Source organism: Oncorhynchus keta, chromosome 6, assembly GCF_023373465.1.
Source record: "Oncorhynchus keta strain PuntledgeMale-10-30-2019 chromosome 6, Oket_V2, whole genome shotgun sequence".
NCBI classification, from domain to species: Eukaryota; Metazoa; Chordata; class Actinopteri; order Salmoniformes; family Salmonidae; genus Oncorhynchus; species Oncorhynchus keta.
Genome location: NC_068426.1, coordinates 33,351,760 through 33,377,630, shown reverse-complemented (window position 1 = coordinate 33,377,630; position 25,871 = coordinate 33,351,760). Strand labels below are relative to the sequence as shown.

At 40.9% G+C, this 25,871-nt stretch overlaps 1 protein-coding gene across 1 annotated transcript; it reads right to left on the bottom strand.

Annotated features, from left to right (window-relative positions):
* LOC118385409 (protein CutA homolog) lies at window positions 1–19,886 on the bottom strand. Its single transcript, XM_035772533.2, has 7 exons — window positions 19,752–19,886; window positions 19,434–19,598; window positions 14,312–14,460; window positions 8,327–8,386; window positions 1,143–1,188; window positions 985–1,034; window positions 1–823 (listed from the first exon to the last, which is right to left on the bottom strand). The coding sequence occupies exons 2-7, from the start codon at window positions 19,512–19,514 to the stop codon at window positions 721–723; spliced, it is 489 nt and encodes a 162-aa protein (XP_035628426.1). The 5' UTR covers window positions 19,515–19,598; window positions 19,752–19,886; the 3' UTR covers window positions 1–720.
* Window positions 19,887–25,871: the final 5,985 nt, after the last annotated feature.

The window sequence follows — 25,871 nt, the reverse complement described above, 5'->3', positions numbered from 1 at the left end:
CAGCGTCGTACGTGTTCATTATCTTTTAATTACACTGAACACTAGAACAAAAATAACAAAACGGAACAAACAAAACAGTCCTGTCTGGTACAGAGACGGAAAACAACTACCCACAACTCAAGGGAGAAAACAGGCTGCCTAAGTATGGTTCTCAATCAGAGACAACGATTGACAGCTGCCTCTGATTGGGAACCATACCAGGCCAAACACATAGAAATACAAACATAGAACAAAACATGGAATGCCCAACCCAACTCACACCCTGACCAACCTAAAATAGAGACATTAAAAAAAGGAATTAAGGTAAGGACGTGACAATATGCATGCACGACTTTTCCATTTTTTTTATATTTTTTTTAAACAAGTAATTTTTTTTCATTTCACTTCAGCAATTTTAACTATTTTGTGTATGTCCATTACATGAAATCCAAATAAAAATCAGTTTAAATTACATGTTGTAATGCAACAAAATAGGAAAAACGCCAAGGGGGATGAATACTTTTGCAAGGCACTGTATGCCCCTCTGGTGGGAGCTAATCCGTTATCATCTGTGGATTGAGAGTTCAAAAGCATGAGTTAAACTTTGGACCCCTCGATCTAATCCAAAGCTTCCTGGTTCCTAGCCAATCCCTGTGGCCTAACTTTCCTGTTAATCAACCGATTGGAGATTCACATCCAATAAGATCACAGTCCATTGGGGATATTATGCTCCCTCATTCGTCAGTCGTCAGGAACGGCCTCGTCCATCCATTTCATATATGGCAGGCTCCCGTCCTCAACTGGAAAACTCAGCACCTCTGGAGTCTCATAGGGATGGACAGATCTGGGTTGGAGGGAAGGAACAACATAGACATTAGGCAAATTAGCATCCCTACTGCCTTCCTGAGACCGGAAGTACTGTTGCCCTGGACCCAGAAATGCTTTGGATTTACCTGACATGTAACTGCTTGGGATGATTTCTAAAGGAACCAAAATGTAACTTACTTGACAAAGTCTGTGACCCTCTGAATCTTAGAGGTCCTTGTCTTCACAAACTACAATGCAGAAAAGTCCCTGTTATCACTCTGGAAAGTTGGTTTCAACTCACAGCGTAATTCTGAATGACTGGCCAGAGACTTAAAAGCACTGCCAAATAACCTCACCATCAGAATTTCTGTCGCTTCTTGAACCTCTCCTTTCCAGTAATACCTATGGACAAAAAACAACAACTTTGGGACATGCAGTAGGAAATTGTACACACACAGTGAAAAGTATACTTCTGTGTAGTGCATCACATCCGGCCATGATAAAGAGTCCCATAGGGCAGCACACAATAGGCCCAGCGTAGTCCGGGTTTTGCCGGGGTAGGCCTTCGTTGTAAAGAATAATTTGTTCTTAACTGACTTGCCTAATTAAATAAAGGTTAAATAAAAAAATAGATAAAAAAAAATGCACACAAATATAATGGTTCTAAATAGTACCAGATAGAGGTTCTTTGGCTTGCAACCAGGACCTAGAAATGAACATCCACCACCTGCCAAATGCAGGTAGATTTTGACAATTCATGCTTGATCCGAAAATGTGGTTGGAGGTGCTAGGGTGGCAGGGTAGCCTAGTGGTTAGAGCGCTGGACTATGAACCGGAAGGTTGCAAGTTCAAACCCCCAAGCAGACAAGGTACAAATGATTTAAAAATACAATAAAATTTGACGCAAATGAAGAGCATCAAGGCAATCAAAGGCCAAAATGAGCTTTGTACCGCATCGCCATGCACCTCTCATATTTGGTAACAATGCGGAGGGCTCCACAGATCCTGCATAAACACAAACTCACTTCCTTGACAACTACCCTCACAACAGCTCTGAGCTGCGAACCGCAAGAAGTATGAATGCACTGACTTGGACAGCAGTGGACATATGTGACCCGATTCAGGAAACTAGCCAGGAGAGACGTTTGAACGTAAAAAATATTTTTTTATCAATATGCGTTTTTTTGGCAGAATTGTCTTCTCGATAACAAACTTTTATGTCATCTGTAAATATGAATAAAGTTGTTAAATTACAAGCCCTGTGGGATTAGCCAAAGAAAAAGTCAGGAAACTTCCCACTAGCCATGATTGGCTGAGAAACTGAGTCGGCTGGACATTCAGAGAAATTAGTTTCAGATTGGTCTGCGGTGTAGCATCTTGAGTCTATAAAATTAGCTGGTCATTATGTGTAGAAATTGCTTTCTACTGCAGTTTTTTAAAAATATATAATGTTAGCCATGGAGAACTGCAAATATGTTGCTACTGCTCTCAATAACTTTGCTGCCCTGCATTTATCGGGCGCTATTGACAAAGGTCAACGGGAAAAAGTTGTGGACTAATTTCTGGTTGTGGCATGCTGACTCTTTGATTATGAAAATGAATCAGATGAGAAATGTAGGTTAAAAGCATTCCCTGATTTAGGTACAAACAATTTCATTGAAGAAGACATTGTAGATTAATTTACGTGTACTTTATAGCTAGCTAACTAGCTAACATTGAAACTATTTGGTTAACTTTAGCTAGCTATGACAATCGGTTTGTATTGCTAGTAACGTTACTTTATGGACTCGGATTCAAGTAAAAAAAATTAGCTAGCTAGCTAAAGTTAACATTACATGTCTAAATTAGCTTAACATTAGCGGTGGCTGGCTTGCTAGCTAACATTAACTTACGTGTATGAAATGTGTGTAACGTATGGATGAAACGGTTACCGGTTTCACGATAAACCACGGTAAAATTCCCGAAGATTAGTATTACCATTTCAAATATTAATTATCATTAAAACCATGTTTGATTACCACGGTTTGAAAAACTCACTGTAAATACGGTCCAGCATCAACCAAAGTTAGCAACAGTCTGACGCAGGCGCAGCATGCAACGTGGGTTTTGTTGTTTTGTGTGAAAACATGGCAGAAGGCAGTGATAGGGCACAGAAGATTTTTAAGCCTTCTAAGAGGACCAAATCTGAAGTGTGTTCGTATTTTGGGGTTCATAAGAGTGCTGGGGGAAACTTAATCGAAGATGGTCACCCTGTCTGCAGAACATGCAACAACAAAAAATTGATGCGAAAGGGGGCAACATTTAAAATCTTTTGAGTCATCTTGGTGACCACCACCCACTACTTTGATAGCGAATGCAAGGTAAGTTAACTTTTAGCTCAATGCATGATGTGGGGACTTCGGAATGGGGAAAAATGTTAAGGTTAGTCTAACTCGCTAATAGAAGGTCAATAATGTAAACTGAATCTTTCAGTGTTATTTACTCTTGTAAAAACAATACATGTTGTTCTGCTGTTGTATGCATCGTGTGTCTGCAGACTCTATTTGCCCATTGCACACGATAACACGTTAGGTAGTTTAGTCACCCGCCAACATATTTTGTTAATTTAAAATCCGGCAGACGTCGACTTGGTTGTAAAAGTGTTCCAACAGGAGAAACACTATACAAGACTCCTGTATTTATGTCAATTGTTGGGCTCATTACAATTACTATCACGGTCTTAAGACTCATTTGTGTTTATGTAAATTGTCCATTGGGTCATTGCATATACTCAAATGCAACACCGAAGATAGACTGTGTGTAAGTGAATAATAATCATAAAGTAACAATACTAGTAATAATAATACATTTGCTATTCCCTTGTTTACAGAGTGGGCGTGCAGCAGGCAAACCCAGTGATGCTACTGGTCCCTCATCTACAGTTGTGACACAGACACTCGGGCAAGCATTTAAAAAGGCAGGCTGCTTATGCACCCACGTCAAAAAAATGCTCAAGACCTCACTGCAGTCCTTTTCATATTACATTGCAAAGGACATGATGCCATTTCAAATTGTTGAGAGGGCAGGCTTTCTGAGGCTGACAAAGGTTGCCTCAGAAAATACTTTAAAGTACTATAAGTATTTGGGGGGGGTTATCTGTGCATTACTTTGCTATTTATATTTTTGGAATCTTTTACTTCACTACTTATCAAGGGAACATCCCTGGTCATCCCTACTGATTTGATCTGGCAGACACACTAAACACAAATGCTTCGTTTGTAAATTATGTTGAAGTGTGCCCCTGGCTATCTGTAAATAAAAAAATGGTCTGTCTGGTTTAATATAAGGAATTTTAAATTATTTATACTTTTTATACCAAATACTTTTAATCAAGTATTTTACTTTGAAGGTTTCTATCATTACATTTACTCAAGTATGACAATTTAGTACATTTTCCACCACTGGATGTGGCTGGCGGTTATAGCATTTCTTTCACATGACCCATCAATTTAGACAACGGTGTCTGTGCTAGCATCACCTAATATTTCTGAAATATTTTCATCTGGACACTTTCTGTTTACCTGGAATTTTTCCTTTTCCCTGTAGGCTAATACCACTTTTAGTCTTGTTCTTGTTTAGCACATGACCTCACATGTGAATCCTTAAAGAGATAGGTGGGGGTAAGGCTTAAGAGAGTGCGAACAATGATGAATGGGTGTAGACAAAGGAGAGCTCTCCAGGAGGTACCGAAACATTCAAAGGCCCTTTTCTCAAAAGTGAGTTTATCATCTTTCAAATTTTGCTACATAAGACTGATTTGAGCCGGTCAATCATATCACTGTAAACGCTGCACGGCAAATCCAGCGATCGGAATGACCATGCAGTGCCTTTCAGATGTTAATTTCACCAGCCACATTAGCGGGTTGTCAGGGCCCCCCAGCGCGAGCATTTCACTCATATTTGTTAATAACAATAGTCAAGTATTATCATAAATAGTCAAATAAATGCTGCAGGAGCTGTTTTCAAAGTATTTCTGACGTTTTGTTTCATAGCTGGTTAAATAACCTTTAACCTATTCCACCTCGCACTGCAACACTGCCTTGCAGGGGGCTGGCTGTGCACACATAAAGAGCTGAGTAAAAGATGAATTTTTAGAAGCGCTGAGCACAGGCATAAAAGTTGGTCTAATTTACTTGAAGTGAAAGTCTACTGAAGTGAGACTTTGTCCTTGTGTTTCTTGGCTATTTAAATGTTTTTCATCACAAGCTAAGTTTTTTTTTCCTAAGTTTGAGTTTCAACTGCTCGGGAAGAAAAGACAATGTTTCTACTTGTCAAACTCAATCTCACAGGCACAAACATGTCTCTGGTCACGCAACCACGGTATCCTTCCGCCCTTACACTGGCAGATTAACATTTTTGTCTCATCTGTGATATTTTGGTTAAAATAATTAGGTCACAAAAATGTAAATAAATTAAACAATATTGCACATTACTTCTTACTAGTAATACATTTATTGTTTTATAAACATTACAAAGCGTGCTCATACATTTTGGGGTTGTTGGTGTAATATTAGCAGGAGAAAAAATATTTTGGGTTGTAAAAAAATCTGAGTTGCTGCCATCTTCCTGGACTAAAAAGTCTGTTATGCCCTGCTTGTAACCACAGAGTAACCCTTTTTGGTGCTATCAAGAACTATACATTTTTTCTAAAAAGGACCAAAAATGGGTTCCACTATGATTACCTTTTGTGGGGCTATATAGAACCCTTTTTTTATGGTTCTGTCATGACGTTGGTCTCTGAGTATAGCAACCCCATCCCCCCCTCCCTGCCGCCCCCCTTTCCTCCTTCAACTAGGCTGCTGTGGTCAGAGGTCGTAAATTCCTGAGAAGACCCTGCCTCATGGCCACACAGTATTAGAGGGTAAACTTTCACAGAGGACAAAGGAAATCCTTCCACCTCACAGAACTTGAGGTACGAACAAATTTCATGTTCCAGAGAAAGTGTAAAAGACCGGTGAAGAATCCAGCTACGAACTGGTGCGTTTGTCACAACTTGGGAAGCTCAAGAGAGACGGTGTGGCCACATTACCATAACACTGTTTATATAATAGCCTCAGATATGAGGTTTACATCTAATTGTTGTATAAAATGAATGAGTGAGTATGCTACTGTTTGTATAATGGTGTAATATCATTGTGGACTGTTTAATGAAGAAAATTACAATTCCCAATTGGATTTGAACTAAATCAGAGGACTGCCCCTGAGCCCAGTTAGGGTCAGACATCCTGGGACAGCCCTTGTCTGCCATTCCGAATAAAACCCAACTTTCAGAAATTACCAGCAGACCATGTTTTTCTCCATTAGGGGAGGACAAAGGTTGTAGACCACACATGTTATTATTGTGTTAATTGACACATTGAATGAAGTGAATTACATCTGGAACAGCTGGGGGTCCCTGAGGAGAGAATTGAGAACCACTGACTGACACAAGGCCACACGTGACTCTTTCACAAGAGACCATCTTTGCCCATAGTCATAGATAATGTAATTTCATAACACAACACATGAGATGAACTGGAATAAAACACTCTCACTCATGGTTGCACAAAAAGTTAGTCTCGAGTCAAGCAGGACATTCAGTAACAGACACAGCCACTTTGACTGACAGCTGGCCAATATCCACAGTTTCTCTACAGTGACACAAGTCACACAATGGCCTGCTAAGTTGAGGGTTTGGCACTTGTTTCTGGCCTGGTGGCTGTTGCTATATCTTACTCCATCTAGCTTTCTCTTATCTTAGGCCATGGATAAGAATGTATGTTCTGTTCTCATAGAGCCTTGTCAATGTTTAAACAGCTACTTAACGAGGTGTTACTGAAGTTACACTTTCAGGAAATAGAACAACCTGACCTGCTACTAAAATAGTTATGTATCAATCAGTTGAATACTGAGTTAACTTCTTCGAGATAGGGGGCGCTCTTTTAATTTTTGGATAAAAAACGTTCCCGTTTTAAACAAGATATTTTGTCACGAAAAGATGCTCGGCTATGCATGTAATTGACAGCTTTGGAAAGAAAACACTCTGACGTTTCCAAAACTGCAAAGATATCATCTGTGAGTGCCCCAGAACTAATGCTATAGGCGAAACCAAGATGAAATTTAATACAGGAAATGGTCCAGATTTTGAATGCCCAGTGTTCCAATGTCTCCTTATATGGCTGTGAATGCGCCAGGAATGAGCCTGCACTTTCTGTCGTTTCCCCAAGGTGTCTGCAGCATTGTGATGTATTTGTAGGCATATCATTGGAAGATTGACCATAAGAGACTACATTTACCAGGTGTCCGCCCGGTGTCCTCCGTCAAAATTATTGCGTAATCTCCAGATCCATGCGCGTTCCATTTTCTTCAGAGGAGAACGTCAACTGCCACGAATGATTTATCATCGATAGATATGTGAAAAACACCTTGAGGATTGATTCTAAACAACGTTTGCCATGTTTCTGTCGATATTATGGAGTTAATTTGGAAAACAGTTTGCGTTGTAATGACTTAATTTTCGGGCTTTTTCTTACCCAAACGTGATGAACAAAACGGAGCGATTTGTCCTACACAGATAATATTTTTGGAAAAACTGAACATTTGCTATCTAACTGAGAGTCTCCTCATTGAAAACATCTGAAGTTCTTCAAATTTAAATGATTTTATTTGAATGCTTTTCTTTTTTGTTTTTGTGAAAATGTTGCATGCTGAATGCTCGGCTTAATGCTATGCTAGGCTAACAATACTCTTACACAAATGCTTGTTTAGCTATGGTTCAAAAGCATATTTTGAAAATCTGAGATGACAGTGTTGTTAACAAAAGGCTAAGCTTGAGAGCTAATATATTTACGTCATTTCATTTGCGATTTTCATGAATAGTTAACGTTGCGTTATGGTAATGAGCTTGAGGCTATAAATAGGATCCCGGATACGGGATTGCTCATCGCAACAGGTTAAAGGAGAGTTTATGGCGATACCCAGCAGGTAGCCTAGTGGTTAGAGCATTGGACTTGTAACCCGAAATGTTGCAAGATCGAATCCCTGAGCTGACAAGGTAAAAATCTGTCACTCTGCCCCTGAACAAGGCAGTTAAACCACTGTTCCTAGGCCATCATTGAAAAAATGAATTTGTTCTTAACTGACTTGCCTGGTAAAATAAAATGCCATTCATTGCACTCTGACCGTCTTTTGGTGGCTCAATGACATTGTGCATTCAACTTGTAGATAAGTAACTATTTTAGTAGCAGGTCACTGCTGTTCTGTTTCCTGAAGGTGTAAATCCAGTAGTACCTTGTTGAGTAGCTGGTAAAACATTGACAAGCCTCTATGAGAACAGAACACACTTTCTTATTCATGGCCAATGCATTTACAGGCTTACACACTTTAGATTGAAACTTTCTCACTCTCTTGTGGTAATGTGAGTCATTTACATTCAGTCAAGTAACCACAATAGTGATTTCCTTAGCAACGGGTACCCATACTCAAGAAGTGCATGTGTGCCAGCTAGCCAGACAGAACTTACATCGTAGAAGTCCTGGGCAGAATATTGATGCATGCTGCCATCCTCCTCTCCATAAGGGCTCTGTGGACGAGAGTGGGAAGGAGGAGAGAGACATCAATTAAAACACTTATGGATATGATCTGGTTATTTTCAGGATATGTTGTTTCTAATTTTGAAAACAATTGAGAACATTTCCTCAATGCTCCTGCAAACTGAAATCTGTCTCACCTCATTTTTTTTTTTACCAACATGCCAGCTGCGCAACTAGAGGAGATAAAACTCTAGATCACCTTTTTTTTTCTCTCGCCCTCTAACAAGAAGTACCAGTGATGCGCTCAATACGGATGTGCCTCTATGAAGTGGATGCAAAGCTACAGGACTGTTTCATAGCACAGTCTGCAATATGTTCCCGGGATTCATCCAAAAACAGAGGCGTTGACCACATCAGTCACCGCCTTCCTTAATAAGTGCATTGACGACGTCGTCCCCACAGTGACAGTAGGTACATATCTCACACAGAAGCCATGGACATCCCAACATCCCAAAAATGCCAAAGTAACCACTCTAAAATGACTACCTCATAGCGCTCACGTCTGTAGCCATGAAATGCTTTGAAAGCCTGGTCATGGCTCCACATCAACACCATCATCCCAGACACCCGTGACCCCATTCCAATTCGCATATCTCACTAACAGATCCACAGGTGATGCAATCCCTATTGCACTCCACACCAGAACTGGGCAGAAAATGTGCATGAGTTTCAGGTCCCTCCCTGTATTAGGGTAAAACTAGGTCCTTAAAATAAGGCCTTGGGAAATATATGTATTTTGTATTTTATTCACTTTGGATCTCACAGATCCGTGAAATCCATCGGACAGAAAATGGATGAACCCATAACAAATACAGTCATGGGTGGTAACTCCACAATTTAACCGAAAGGCAAGGCACGGTGGGAAATATTTGAATACGGCTTTAGACTAAGCAGTGTATTAATTTAACACTGTTCCGGTGTCTATATGTCAGTGTTAATTTGTTTTATTTCAACAGTGGAGAATTTGCTGTGCTGCATAGTGTCAAAGCTTATTTATACTTATCTGTACACAATATCATTGGTTGGTTGCTTGGGTATACTTGATTATCTACACCTGGGGTATGTTCAGGAGAATGGAAATGAAAGTAATATTCATATAGAAACAGACGTCATCTGTCCCAATCCAACAGACAGACGTTAAACTCAACTCCGTGGCCCATGGGAGACTGGACACTCACAAGGCGTAAGAGATTGGGGAGGCAGTCTGGGCACCCTTCATCTATCCAAGAAGATACAATCCAGTTATCAAACTGGTTTGCCCCCCTTGGTGCCGGACCTACCAGCCCCGGGAGTCAGCACGGATCCTGGATGTTTCCCAACAGCCGGCGGCCGCCCAGTGGCACCTCCCTCACGGCCATGGCAACCACAGTTCAACAGGTTGCTTCCCCATCGGATTCCATCACGACCAACATCATGGTGGGCAGCTTGATGGTGAGAGATTTTGGCCTGCCTATGATCTGTGGACCGACCAAGGTCCACTGTCACCAAGGAGCCTGTGTCCATGACATCAACTCCCTCCCGCCCACGGTTCTGGCCAACTACTCTAACATTGAGACCATCATCACTCACATAGGTTTAACGACCTTGGTTTTAGGTGATCTGAGGGAGGACTACAAACATGTTTTAAACATGCTCGCTAGCACAGGGAATATAATAATAATCTCTGTTCCCCTCCCGTGATACCGAAGGGGTTTGGAACGTTTCAGCCGACTCATCAACAAGTACCTGATGAAACTTTGCAACTTTGTGTGACAACTTTGATTTGCTGTGGAAGAAACCAGCACTTTTTAACAGAGACAGGATTCAGCCTAACCACAGGGGTTCCAGGATTATTTCCAGCTGTTGGATTCTAGCTTGAAATATACTTATTCATGTTACCATACTAGAATGTATCGATTCATTTACATGTACACTACCCGTCAAAACTTTGGGGTCACTTAGAATTGTCCTTGTTTTTGTCCATTAAAATAACATCAAATTGACCAGAAATATAGTGAAGACATTGTTAATGTCGTAAATGACAATTGTAGATGGAAACGGAAGATTTTTAAATGGAATATCTACATAGGCATACAGAGGCCCATTATCAGCAACCAACACTCCTGTGTTCCAATGGCACGATGTGTTAGCAATCCAAATGTATGATTTTAAAAGACTAATTGATCATTAGAAAACCATTTTGCAATTATGTTAGCACAGCTGAAAACTGTTGTGCTAATTAAAGAAGCAATAAAACTGGCCTTCTTTAGACTAGTTGAGTATCTGGAGCATCAGCATTTGTGGGTTCGATTATAGGCTCAAAATGTCCGTAAACAAATAACTTTCTTCTGAAACTCGTCAGTCTGTTCTTGTTATGAGAAATGAAGGCTATTCCATGCGAGAAATTGCCAAGAAACTGAAGATCTTTTACAACGCTGTGTACTACTCCCTTCACAGAACAGCGCAAACTGACTCTAACCAGAATAGAACGAGGAGTGGTAGGCCCCGGTGCACAACTGAGCAAGAGGACAGGTACATTGGAGTGTCTAGTTTGAGAAACAGATGCCTCACAAGTCCTCAACTGGCAGCTTCATTAAATAGTACCTGCAAAACACCAGTCTCAAAGTCAACAGTGAAGAGGCGACTGGGATGCTGGCCTTCTAGGCAGAGTTCCTCTGTCCAGTGTCTGTGTTATTTTGCCCATCTTAATATTTTTCTTTTTATTGCCAGTCTGAGATATGTACTTTTTCTTTGCAACTCTGCCAAGAGCATCCCGGAGTCGCCTCTTCACTGTTGACGTTGAGACTGGTGTTTTGCGGGCACTATTTAATGAAGCTGCCAGTTGAGGACATGTAAGGCGTCTGTTTCTCCAGCTTGGTTGGAGTCCACTTGTGGTAAATTAAATATATTGGACATGATTTAGAAAGGCACACACCTGTCTATATAATGTACCACAGTTGACAGTGCATGTCAGAGCAAAAACATTTACATTTACATGCCACGAGGTCGAAGGAATTGTCTGTAGATCTTCGAGACAGGATTGTGTCGAGGAACAGATCTGGGGAAGGGTACAAAAAAATGTCTGCAGCATTGAAGGTCATTCTTAAATGGAAGAAGTTTGGAACCACTAAGACTCTTCCTAGAGCTGGCTGCCTGGCAAACAGAGCAATCGGTGGAGAAGGGCCTTGGTCACGGAGGTGACGAAGAACCCGATGGTCAATCTGACAGAGCTCCAGAGTTCGTCTGTGGAGATGGGAGAACCTTTCAGAAGGACAACCATCTCTGCAGTACTCCACCAATAAGACCTTTATGGTAGAGAAGCCAGATGGAAGCCACTCCTCAGTAAAAGGCACATGACAGCCAACTTGGAGTTTGCCAAAAGGCACCTAAAGAACTCTAAGACCATGAGAAGCAAGATTTTCTGGTCTGATGAAAGCAAGATTGTACTCCTTGGCTTGAATGCCTACGGTGAAGCATGTTGGTGGCAGCATCATGCTGTTGGAATGTTTTTCAGCAGCAGTGACTGGGTGACAAGTCGGGATCGATGGAAAGATGAACCTGCTCCAGAGCGCTCAGGACCTTAGACTGTGGCAAAGGTTCACCTTCTAACAGGACAACGACCCTAAGCACACAGCCAAGACAATGCAGGAGTGGTTCCGGGACAGGTCTCTGAATGTCGTTGAGTGGCCCAGCCTAAGCACGGACTTGAAACGAATGGAACATCTCTGGAGAGATGTGAAAATAGCTGTGCAGCAATGCTCCCCATCCAACCTGACAGAGCTTGAGAGGATCTGCAGAGAATAATACAGGTGTGCCAAGCTTCTAGCATCATACCCAAGAAGACTCAAGTCTGTAATTGTTGCCAAATGTGCTTCAACAAAGTACTGAGCAAAGGGTCTGAATACTTATGTAAATGTGATATTTTTGCAAACATTTCTAAAAAAAAATGTTTGCTTCGGCATTATGGGTTATTGTCTGTAGATTGATGAGGAAATATAACAATCTATTCCATTTTAGAATAAGGCTGCAACGTAACACAATGTGGAAAAAGTGAAGGGTTCTGAATACTTTCTGAATGCACATTACGTACACTCATGACCAAAAGTACGTGGACACCTGCTCTTCGAACATGTAATTCCAAAATCATTGGCATTAAAATGGAGTTGGTCCTCCCTTTGCTGCTATAACAGCCTCCACTCTTCTGAGAAGGCTTTCCATCCAAAGTTCTTAAAAGGTAAATTATTTTATTTGAATGCTTTTCTTGTTTTTGTGAACATGTTGCCTGCTGAATGCTAGGCTTAATGCTATGCTAGCTCTCAATACTCTTACACAAATGCTTGTGCAGCTATGGTTGAAAAGCATTTTTTGAAAATCTGAGATGACAGTGTTGTTAAGAAAAGGCTAAGCTTGTGAACCAATATATTTATTTCATTTAATTTGAGATTTTCATGAATAGTTAACATTGCGTTATGGTAATGAGCTTGAGGCTATAATTACGCTCCCGGATACGGGATTGCTCGTCGCAACAGGTTAAACTAATTATGTGACTTCTGAAGGTAATTGGCTGCACCAGATCGTATTTAGGGGCTTCATAGCAAAGGGGGTGAGCAAGTAATTTTTTTCACTTCACCAATTTGGACTATTTAGTGTATGTCCATCCATACAACAAAATAGGAAAAATACTTTTACAAGGCACTGTATAAGTACATATCTACCTCAATTACCTCATACCCCTGTAAATCGACTTGGCTGTTACTCCATGTATATAGCCAAGTTATTGTTACTTATTGTATATTTATTCCTTGTTATAATTTTGTTCTCTTTGCATTGTTAGAAGGGCTTGTATAAATAGGCTTTTCGCTGTTAGTCTACACCAGTTGTTTGACGAAGCATATGACAAAAAAACTTGATTTTACTTGATTTGACTGCTCTAACCTGTGAAGACAGGAGGGAGGATGGCCATTTACATTTTGGCAGAAGATCGTGGCTTGTTTGAAAGCTACTCAGTGTTCTCTCCAGGCAGGCACACGGTAAACAGAGAATAGCTCATCTACATGCACCACAGATGCAGGGAGAGAGGAGGCTGCACTCACAGTAGTACTCCACTGGCTTATGGCTTTCACAGCTTACTCACTTATTTCCCATAAATGTAGAAAGAGAAAGCAATAATAAGAGCTTAGGTCTGAAGTGGTATATTTCGGTATTCCGGAATGCTCCAAATAAGTATTTATTTATTAATTTATCCTTAAAAAAAAAATGTATGAGTCATCTACAAATAGGAGAGAACTGACGCATTGTGGAAATACTAATTACCGAGCATATATTCTAGTTAGTGGTCAGATATATCACATGGGTGATATTAATAGGGCTAGGAGTTTTTCCTGGCCAAGTGTCCTCACCAGGAAAAACTCTGGGCTCTATACCGAGACTGGTCTTGAGTACAACAACACTGGAGAGTAGTATTCTGTTGTGGTAATGGTATGCTGTCCCAACCTGGTCTCAGAGCATTTTGTATAATTCTGTATCTAAATCAGAGAAACTCAGTTTAGTATGATGTGTTACGATTGGTATGGTATGTATTAATATGTGGATGTCCATCACCCATTTCGATGTCCATCACCCATTTTTTGTAATGTGCTACAAATTACAATTTGTATTATATGTTACGAATTTGAAAATGTACAATATGTAAAGAATATGCAAAACGTAGGATATGTTACGATTGCTATGTGGGTGCTAATGTTAGCTAGCTTGCTAATGTTAGATAGGCTAGGGGTTAGGGTTAAGTTTCAGAGATAGGTTAAAGAGTTTAAGTAACCATCTGTCTTATGTAACCATACCAAACGTAACATATCATACTAATTTGAGAACCCTGCTTTTCCATTTACTATATTATGTCTCGTCTATGAGACCAGGCTGGCTGTTCGGTAGCCTACCTGCCTATGTCCTTGGCTGCCTGTTCATTGGGGCAGTTGATGAGTAGGACCGAGTGGTGTCCAGGTACGTAGCTCCCCGTGAAGGCAGAATGGAGCTGGACACACAGGGCCCTCAGCATGGGATACATGGACATGGTCAACACCATTCCCTGGAGAAGAGGATGGAAGGGAGAACAGCAATACAATTCACTTTAATACAATCGCAAGATGTCACCCACACAGTAACAAATTCCTGTAAATTTACAGCAACATTTCACTGTGGGGTACTGTAATTCTAAATTACAGTACCCGTGCTGTTCCGCTACACTGATTTAGAATTACAGCAGCATACTGTGAATTATGGTGCATTGTGGGAAAATGTTGTGGGGCGAAATCTCAGGCTCATTATCATATTTTGAGGATTGCTTTGAAAGGGGCTATAATTGTTGCACCCATTAGCGAGAATTATCTATTTCGCCCTGTAGTCAGTGCCAGTTTAGAAACTTTTGTTAAGGCCTCTACAAGTGCAAGTGATATATAACAGTAAATATTAATTGGTATACTGTAATATACAATTACATATTCACTGTTAGCAATTGCTGTAATTGTATTACAATACAATTTAACAATAAAGTACTGTAATACTGTTTTGCTATATACAGTGCCTTGCGAAAGTATTTGGCCCCCTTGAACTGTGCGACCTTTTGCCACATTTCAGGATTCAAACATAAAAGATATAAAAAGGTATTTTTTTGTGAAGAATCAATAACAAGTGGGACATAATCATGAAGTGGAACGACATTTATTGGATATTTCAAACTTTTTTAACAAATCAAAAACTGAAAAATTGGGCGTGCAAAATTATTCATCCCCTTTACTTTCAGTGCAGCAAACTCTCTCCAGAAGTTCAGTGAGGATCTCTGAATGATCCAATGTTGACCTAAATGACTAATGATGATAAATACAATCCACCTGTGTGTAATCAAGTCTCCGTATAAATGCACCTGCACTGTGATAGTCTCAGAGGTCCGTTAAAAGCGCATAGAGCATCATGAAGAACAAGGAACACACCAGGCAGGTCCGAGATACTGTTGTGAAGAAGTTTAAAGCCGGATTTGGATACAAAAAGGTTTCCCAAGCTTTAAACATCCCAAGGAGCACTGTGCAAGCGATAATATTGAAATGGAAGGAGTATCAGACCACTGCAAATCTACCAAGACCTGGCCGTCCATCTAAACTTTCAGCTCATACAAGGAGAAGACTGATCAGAGATGCAGCCAAGAGGCCCATGATCACTCTGGATGAACTGCAGAGATCTACAGCTGAGGTGGGAGACTCTGTCCATAGGACAACAATCAGTCGTATATTGCACAAATCCGGCCTTTATGGAAGAGTGGCAAGAAGAAAGCCATTTCTTAAAGATATCCATAAAAAGTGTCGTTTAAAGTTTGCCACAAGCCACCTGGGAGACACACCAAACATGTGGAAGAAGGTGCGCTGGTCAGATGAAACCGAAATTGAACTTTTTGGCAACAATGCAAAACGTTATGTTTGGCGTAAAAGCAACACAGCTCATCACCCTGAACACCCTATCCCCACTGTCAAACATGGTGGTGGCAGCATCATGGTTTGGGCCTGCTTTTCTTCAGCAGGGACAGGGAAGATGGTTAAAATTGATGGGAAGATGGATGGAGCCAAATACAGGACTATTCTGGAAGAAAACCTGATGGAGTCTGCAAAAGACCTGAGACTGGGAAGGAGATTTGTCTTCCAACAAGACAATGATCCAAAACATAAAGCAAAATCTACAATGGAATGGTTCAAAAATAAACATATCCAGGTGTTAGAATGGCCAAGTCAAAGTCCAGACCTGAATCCAATCGAGAATCTGTGGAAAAAACTGAAAACTGCTGTTCACAAATGCTCTCCATCCAACCTCACTGAGCTCGAGCTGTTTTGCAAGGAGGAATGGGAAAAAAATGTCAGTCTCTCGATGTGCAAAACTGATAGAGACATACCCCAAGCGACGTACAGCTGTAATCGCAGCAAAAGGTGGCGCTACAAAGTATTAACTTAAGAGGGCTGAATAATTTTGCACGCCCAATTTTTCAGTTTTTGATTTGTTAAAAAAGTTTGAAATATCCAATAAATGTTGTTCCACTTCATGATTGTGTCCCACTTGTTGTTGATTCTTCACCAAAAAATACAGTTTTATATCTTTATGTTTGAAGCCTGAAATGTGGCAAAAGGTCGCAAAGTTCAAGGGGGCCGAATACTTTCGCAAGGCTGTATTTACTGCAGTGTTTCGTAAAGGATGGAGCATTGTGGAAAAATGTTGTGGGAGAGGAAAGAATAGCTGGCTCATTAACATATTTTAAGTGGCTATGTTTGTTGTACCCGTTAGTGAGAATTCTGTACCAATTGAACTGATTTAAAGTACAGTATATTGGGTAAAGATCACAGTGACAGTGGGTCTTACACCTATAATGGTTGAATATTAACCCTCCTGTTGTGTTCGTTTCATGTTCATTAATTCTGTGTTCCCGGTCCAAAATGACCACCCCCTTATAGCAGATTATAAATCCATAATAATACATATATTATCACCTAATGTTGTGTTAGATCTTTTTATAAACTTATGTTCTTGTGAACATTACTAGTTCTGAATTTCTATTTGCAGTTTATGGCCTGTAGGCCTCATTGACCTGAGCTCATACAACTAGTTTTTGAGTTTAAAAAAAGCATAATGTATGGATTATTTTGACTTGAACAAATGAAACATATTGTGCTATTTATCACAGACTACTTTGTGTCAAAATATAACAAGGACTCTCTCCTCCTTACCAGTGTCATGATCAAAGATATGATCAAGAACCTCACATTCAGTATATCGTTTGGTCATGTGCTGCCACAGAATGAATTGTGAGCAAGGCCTCAAAAAAACTGTACATATCAGAGTTGCGAGAAAAGTTATATATATTATTGAAACGATGTTGCAATTGTTTGTGAGAATACCAACAGGTGTGGTTCCCGTAGGGGAAAGATTATATTGGGGAAAGGTTCCTGTTGGGGTTGCCATGGAAGCCAAGAAGGGGAGTGAGGTGTGTGTGTGTGTGCGCTCAAACACACATGCATGTGGGGGTCTGGGAGACGAAGTGTGCCCATCTGATGAATGGGCATGTGCCTGAACTCAATTTTACACACTAATTGTAGTCTCACCTGTTCATTTCAAATACCGTCATTTTTGTACACCACAAGTGTACAAAAGTTAAATAAAACACCCAAAATCTTATGAAAAGCATCGAAATGTATTTTGTGTGTTCAGATGCCCTGTGTGGACAAAGTCATGGAACCTTATGACAATCAGATTAAATTAACTACATTTTTCAGAGAGAAAACTTGTAAATTGGTCCAATTCGACCGGAACACGGCATGAAGGTTAAGCAGTGTCCTTTTGATTTGTTTTGCCTTGTAATCACTGCCAGTTTGGAAACCTTTGTTTAGTTATTAACTTAAAGTTATTAAACACCAAATATTAGTAAATATGCTGTAATATACAAATACCTAGCAGCCAACCTGCTTGCACTCATCCCATGTGATTACCGTAAAATACCAACATGATTACAGCAGCATTTATTTTCATACATTATACTAGGCTCATTTCACAGTTTTGTACTATGTCAGTCATTGCTCTGCATTTTACAGTTACCTACAGGAAGCTGGTGGTAAGTTCATGTGAATATTACAGTAACGTACTTTGCACTAGCCAGAGATGGGCAAAGATACATCCAAAAGGTATGTTATTACAAATGCAGGATATTTTGAAGACCAATGTATCCTTTAACTAAAACAACATTCCCAGTAACGGATACAGATTTGTTTTACTTGCGATGACTGTGACATGCGTTTTCTTTAGCACCCTTAGATGACAGCACTGACTGGAAGTTGCCCTGGACAAGAGTGTCTGCTAAATGACCAAAATGTATTTTAGGCCAGTGACATACAAAATGACAAAATAAGTATTGGAAGTATTGAAATACCTATTTCAAATACATGTAACACAAATACTGCCTATCGTTGGCATGAGCTACCTGCACTATAAATCTGCAACATTTTACTAACCCACTGTGCTTCCAGTAATGTACTGTAAATTCTAGAAATACAGCATGTTACTGTAGTCAGGTGTTCCAGTACTATGCTGTAAATTTGTGTTACAGTAAAAGTCCTGTAAATCTATGGTAATTTACTGTACAGTAATTGACTGTACATTTACAGCAACCTTCTGGCTACTGTACTGCCTGTAATTTCCTTGAAAAATTACAGGAAATGTTTTACAGTGCACCTTGAGGTGGTAGTAATGATGATGACGTAACAATTTTTTAAAAACATTTATTTACTCAGAATACCTTTTTCCCAAAGGGAGAAAGAACCATGTTGCCCTTAGTCACATATCTAGTATTAGATACAGTACCCTACCGCAACTCCTAATCTTAACCATTAGTGAGCTGAACAAAACCTAACCCTGCATCAGTGTTTATAGGGACATATATCACATATCTCTGAGTTGAGGTCACATCAGGACAAGTGGTGAAAGGAGTTAGGACACGGTCCTGACCCTGACGGTCATTCATTGGTAGCGAACAAAGCCAGGTATTATCCATATAACTGTCCTCTCAGAATGCTGGAATGCTGTGTCCGGGATACAGCTTGGTGACTCTCTCTGTCCTCTATCCTCTTATCATTGCACTGCCACAGCCGAATGGTTAGTTGGAACAGATAGCGGCCAATTTATAATCCTCTCTCTCTCTCTCTCTCTCTCTCTCTCTCTGCAGCTCCTGTCCCTGCTTCATTGCAAGCGGCATGGTATGAGATGGAATGATTGGCATTTCAAACAATATTAAAGTGCCCCCCCCTCCCCGTCCAAAACATCCGCCAAAATGTTTTATAATTAAACATACGCATTTCACCTAGGCTAATTCAATAAATATGTGACTAGGCCTATTTGGTGAGGGTTGCCCCATATAATTTAACTGATTTTATATAGCTAATGTGTTACTTATTACTACAAAACTGCATCCAGCGCGAAAATAATTAGCCACCTGCTGGATACAAATCATTTTATTCAACAAAATAATGAACTTACCATACAGATCACGAACAATCCCAAACGACAGAGAATTTGAGCTAGGGACTCCTTGTGAAATCGTGGGTACAGCCAGTCCATTTTACTCTGACCGAGTTCTTCAAACTGTCAGGTCCGGGAGAGAGTGCGTTCGAGAACAGAGGCACCTTGTGCGCTCAATTTGTCCTGGAGAAGGGGAGAGTAGGCTACTAACTTCTACGCAGCTATGTGCTTACCCTCACCTACCAATAAAGTTCTCACTTCATAGTCCGTGAGTAATTTCTGGTGAATAATAGTCTATTTTGAATGTTTAAAATCTGCAAAGTTAACCTTACTCACTTTTCTGCTGGATAAACCATATATCGGTGGATCAGCGCAGTGGAAACAAGAATTCGCTTGTCATTGGATGTTTGACACTTCCTGATACAACAGCGTCCAACCAAACACCGGTTTCGTCCAAGGTCGCTACCCGAAACCCTGTCATAAACAGTTTTTGCACTGTCATAAACAAGCGTTTTTCACTGGATGCGAGATAGTGAATAGAGAGTGGGAAGTATGTTGTGCGCAGATTAGGAATAGTTTGTTTGACAGGTACAATTGAGTAAATCTGCCAAATATATGCACAAGGAAACAGCTCCATTTACCTGCAGATCCAACATCAGGGTCATGGCATCAACAACACAATAATGGTTGAGTTTATTGAACACGCAATTCATAATTATAAAATATATAAATATGTTATGATAAACAAAGACATAATGACATGTCCTAAAAATATTGCCACAACCTAATCCCACACTGTGAATATATAGATCATTTGAGGAACTTGGTTTTCTTTATCATAGGCATCAGACATCTTCCTACATTAATCAAGACACTGGCTTCTTTCAGATTCTCTACCCTGGCTTCACCCAGTTTGGGGCAAGGGTAGATCATTGGAATATAGCCACATACTTCCTCCTATAAGGGCACACCCACAGAGGACATAGTGGTGGACTTTGACAAAATAAAATAAAATGTATTTATGAAGCACTTTTTACATCAGTAGATGTCACAAAGTGCTAAACAGAAACCCAGTCTTAAAAACGTATTCGGGATCGGAGTCCCTTTCACGGGACGGTTGAGCTAACGTAGGCTAATGCGATTAGCACGAGGTTGTAAAATAACAAGAAAATTTCCCAAGACATAGACATATCTGATATTGGCAGAGAGCTTAAATTGTTGTTCATCGAACTGCACTGTTCAATTTACAGTAACTGTTACAGTGAAAGAATACCATGCTATTGTTTGAGTGCACAATTTTGAACATGAAAAGTTAATAAACAAATTAGGTAGGTATTAGGCATTTAAGGTAGGTAATTAGGTATTTGGGTAGGTATTAGGTACTCAAATTAGGCATTTTTGGTAGTGTCACTTTCTGTCCATCGTTCGTATGTGTTTTCCTTGTTTTAGTGTTGGTCAGGACGTGAGCTGGGTGGGCATTCTATGTTGTGTGTCTGGTTTGTCTATTTCTATGTTTGGCCTGATATGGTTCTCAATCAGAGGCAGGTGTTAGTCATTGTCTCTGATTGGGAACCATATTTAGGTAGCCTGTTTTGTGTTGGGTTTTGTGGGTGATTGTTCCTGTCTCTGTGTTTTGCACCAGATAGGGCTGTTTTTGGTTTTCCACGTTCATTGTTTTGTAGTGTTCATGTTTATCCGTATTTGATTAAACATGAGTCAATATAACCATGCTGCGTTTTGGTCCTCCTCTACTTCACCACAGGAAAACCCTGACAGGTAGTCTTGATACAACATTTTGAACAGAATTTAAATGGTTCATTGGATCAGTCTAAAACTTTGCACATACACTGATGCCATCTAGTGGCCAAGATATATATTGCACCTGGGCTGGAATAACACATTATGGCCTTTCTCTTGCATTTCAAAGATGATGGTACAAAAAAATACAAAATGGTTATTCTTCTTTGTTTAATATTTTACCAGATCTATTGTGTCATATTCTACTACATTCCTTTCATATTTTCATAAACCTCAAACTGTTTCCTATCAAATGGTACCAAGAATATGCATATCCTTGCTTCAGGGCAGTTAGATTTGGGTATGTCATTTTAGGCGACAATTGAAAAAAAAAAGAAGTGCTAATCCTTAAGAGGTTTAAACAGCAAGCAATGCAGATGTAGAAGCACAGTGAGTAGAAAGGCAGAAACCTAGGAAGTGGAACCAGGCTCTGAGGGGTGGCCAGTCCTCTTCTGGCTGTTCCGGGTGGAGATAAGAGTACATGACTGTTAAGGCTCGATTGCTCTTCAAGATGTTCAAATGTTCATAAATGACCAGCAGGGTACAATTTTAATCACAGTGGTTGTAGAGTGTGCAACAGGTCAGCACCTCAGGAGTAAATGTCAGTTGGCTTTTCATAGCCGAGCATTCAGAGGTCGAGACAGCAGGAACAAGAGAAAGAGAGAGAGACAAACAGCAGGTCCAGTGAACAGGTCTGAAACTGGAGCAGCAGCACAACCAGGTCGACCGGGGACAGCCAGGAATCATCAGGCCAGGTAGGCCTCAGACACTGTGGCCCCGTCCGAGGGTACCCCCGGACAGGGCCAACCGGGCAGGATATAACCCCACCCACTTTGCCAAAACACCGCCCCCACACCACTGAGAGAATATCAACAGACCACCAACTTACTACCCTGAGACGAGGCTGATTATAGCCCCCGAAGATCTGAGAAGATGATAAATAAAAGGATTAAACAGCTCCATGATTGTGACATGGTTGAGCTGCTGTTGGTAGTAGACAGTCAACTGACTTCTGCTTCAGTTTAAGGACACATCTCTCAATAAAAACCTGTCAAACCTGTGGTGCCATATTGCATGGCCGCCACAAGATGGGGGTGTAGCTTCACATATCTTCTCCTTCATAATCTTGCCTTCAATGTGAAAATCAATAATTCAGGGCACTCGCTCAATCCCCATGTCATGATAGGCAATAACCAGAATATACTGTAACGAAACAGGCTTGTTGCAAGAATGAAAATAGTGTGACTCATCCGTCCAATTCAATCTCCCTCCCCACCCATGACCCCTCCACTTTATGTGTGTGTGTGCGTGCATGTGTACCTGCATGCGTGTGTGTGGCTGTCTAGCTGTCTCATCCTGCAACGGTGCAGATCAAAGAGTTCACAGCATTGGTCGCCACCAGGGTCACAGCCCCCAGAACCAACCAATTTACTTCCCCTCTCAGCCAACTCACACAGGCTTCATTTGAGAGGCCCGTCAGAAACCAATATAGCCACTTAAGCCACTATTCCCTAACATGAAAGAGGAACACCAAAATAGAGGGATGGGTGGAGAAAAAAATAGAGAAAGGGAAAAAAAGAAAGTTAGGGAGAGAGGCGTTTGATCTGCTCGTTCTGGGGCATCGCTCAGTGGGGGGGATGTTCCCTAGGAGTTCAGTAGACAGCATTTGTGGTCCCTTGGAATTTTTTTATTCTGTTTTTGTGTTTTTCATCTTTCTATTTTTTTTATATCAGCAGGCTTAAAGTGGAATGTGGAGAGGTAAATAATGAGGCCACAAGTCCCCATTTTTTTTTAAAATTATTATTATTGTTTTTTTTTTACAGTGGAAGAAGTTAAAGAGAGAATAGGGAAAGCGGGATGATAGGGAAAATGGTGAGGAGTGACAAAGGAGACGAGACAATAATAGAGAAGGTGAAGAAAGATACATCTAAAGAACGAGTGTGGGGAGTCAAGAGGCAGAGGGCGGCAAATGAGGGCTGAGAAAAGAGAGTAATAAATAATGAAGAGAGAGAAGAAAGTAAAGGAATCATGAAAAGAGCAGAAGAACAGTCAGAGGAGACAGGGTGAATAGCAAGATCGTGGGTGACCTTCAAAACGGTCTCCCTCCTCACTATCTGTGTGTAGGTTGAAGAAGGGAGGGATTTGGGTGTAAGGGCAGAGTGGTATGTAGGAGGGTCAGGTGAGGCCTAATGAGGGGTTTTCCCCGGTAGTGATTGGAGCTAAAGGAAGAGGAGACCCCTCCACACACACACACTCTTCATGGACAGAGTGAGTAAGCCATCCATCATGTGATTCCTGGGGTTGGTTGCTGCGTTGCTTCCTGTACAGCTAAAGTCCCTGAATGATGACTCAACCACATCCACAACCACTAACTGACTGGCTGTGACAATAACTGTTACAATAATGCCACTGCTCTCTCTGTGCTGCCTGTCTGCCTGCTTGTCTGGCTGGGACAATGACCACCAGGATATTCAATGATATTCCTCCCCAACCCTGCATACATTTGGTAGACCATTTCTTCATGTTGTTCTGAACTACATTTGTGCCATTTTCATGTTTTCTGGCCACAGATTCTAGCTGTGATTTGGTGATCATAGCCACAGCTTGAGAGAATCACCACCATCGTTTAAAAAAAACACCCTTCCAGGTATCCTTGCCAACGAGAAATAATGACTTTTTTTCCGTGGACAGAAGTGCAGATGAGTGACAGAGAATGAAGGTGAAAGGAAAAGAGAGAAAAAGAGATACAGGAACGTTTTGGTTGAGTGGTTTTGAGTTAAGACAGACAGCTCAGCAGAGGCACAAAAAAAGGTTCCATTTTTGGTTCTACTTGTGGAGTCTGCCTGCTGCCGTGGGCGTAGGGCTTAAATCGTGTCACACATGATCAGCAACAGACTAGGAGAGGAACCAGGGCTTAGAGCCAGCCCCTTCCTACCGCCATCAAGGAAAAATCCATACCCTCTCTTTACACTTCCATACCATGTCACCGCCTCACTCATTGCCCCCTCTGATGGCTGTGGAACGATCTCATTACAGCTCCACTTATAATATACGCAGCCTGCGCCAAAATCACACAGGAGGGGTGGGAGGGGGATGATATTTACCTCGGATTGAAAGTTTTAGTGTGCTGGCTTATTGATCGTTTGCAGTGGCGTGTACTGTGCCTTCAGGCGACAGAATAAAGGGAAAGCAGAGAGAAAGAGAGCGAGAGGGAGGGAGGGAGAGAGAGGCAGAAAGAGAGAGAAAGGAAGAGAGAGGAGAGACAGAAAGAGAGTGAGAATTACAATAAGCATCTTCATTCCCTGTAACTGCTCAAATGCTTTGGACCCGTGGGACTTTTCCAGCACATAATGATTGACACCTCAAAATCACTTATAAACACAATCTTAAACGCAAACACAAAAAAACACGCGTATGCACACACATTTAAAAAATCATGTGGAAACAATAAATGTGGTTTTCAGACACATTTATGAACACACGTTTGAATAAATGACATCTAAATAATATCACAGACACATTCACACAGATATTCACGTTTTGACATGTATTTAACCTCTCTGCACACCGAACCCGTTAGTTAGCGGGATTAAATTCGACAATATACGGTGATCGCTACATAAATAGTCATATTAAACATTCATGAAAATACAAGTGTCTAGAATCTTGCTAATCCAACTGCGTTGTCAGATTTAAAAAAGGATTTACTGCGAAAGAATACAATTGCGATTATCAGAGAACAAAGCCCCATAAAAAAAACTATTTCAACCAGCACAGGCGTAACAACATCAGAAATTTCATTAAATTATATAGTTTACATTTGACGATCTTCCTCTGTTTGCAATCCCAATGCTCATTGTTACACAATGAATGGTCTTTTGTTTGATAAAATCTATTTTTATAGCCTAACACGAAACATTTTGTGAACCTCTTGTGTCATGAATTCCATCTCATTCCATTTTTGACGACACGTTCGATGTAAATACACACACTAAACGTGACTTTATCCAGTCATGTTTGGTTTCATTGCAATCAACTGGTTTGTTTGTAACACAACCAAATGTGATGGGTCATTTCATACATTTACATTTACATTTAAGTCATTTAGCAGACGCTCTTATCCAGAGCGACTTACAAATTGGTGCATACACCTTATGACATCCAGTGGAACAGCCACTTTACAATAGTGCATCTAAATCTTTTAAGGGGGGTGAGAAGGATTACTTTATCCTATCCTAGGTATTCCTTAAAGAGGTGGGGTTTCAGGTGTCTCCGGAAGGTGGTGATTGACTCCGCTGTCCTGGCGTCGTGAGGGAGTTTGTTCCACCATTGGGGGCCAGAGCAGCGAACAGTTTTGATTGGGCTGAGCGGGAACTGTACTTCCTCAGTGGTAGGGAGGCGAGCAGGCCAGAGGTGGATGAACGCAGTGCCCTTGTTTTGGTGTAGGGCCTGATCAGAGCCTGGAGGTACTGAGGTGCCGTTCCCCTCACAGCTCCGTAGGCAAGCACCATGGTCTTGTAGCGGATGCGAGCTTCAACTGGAAGCCAGTGGAGAGAGCGGAGGAGCGGGGTGACGTGAGAGAACTTGGGAAGGTTGAACACCAGACGGGCTGCGGCGTTCTGGATGAGTTGTAGGGGTTTAATGGCACAGGCAGGGAGC

Bases quoted from the DNA above. Each gene is read 5' to 3' on its own strand.
- LOC118385409 (XM_035772533.2), bottom strand. From the start codon at position 19,514: ATGGACTGGCTGTACCCACGATTTCACAAGGAGTCCCTAGCTCAAATT. The intron at 1,189-8,326 runs GTAAGTTCTGTC...TTTTGTCCATAG, and splicing joins CTGCCCAGGACTTCTACGAT to GTATTACTGGAAAGGAGAGG. The intron at 1,035-1,142 runs GTGAGGTTATTT...TCTGCATTGTAG, and splicing joins AAGCGACAGAAATTCTGATG to TTTGTGAAGACAAGGACCTC.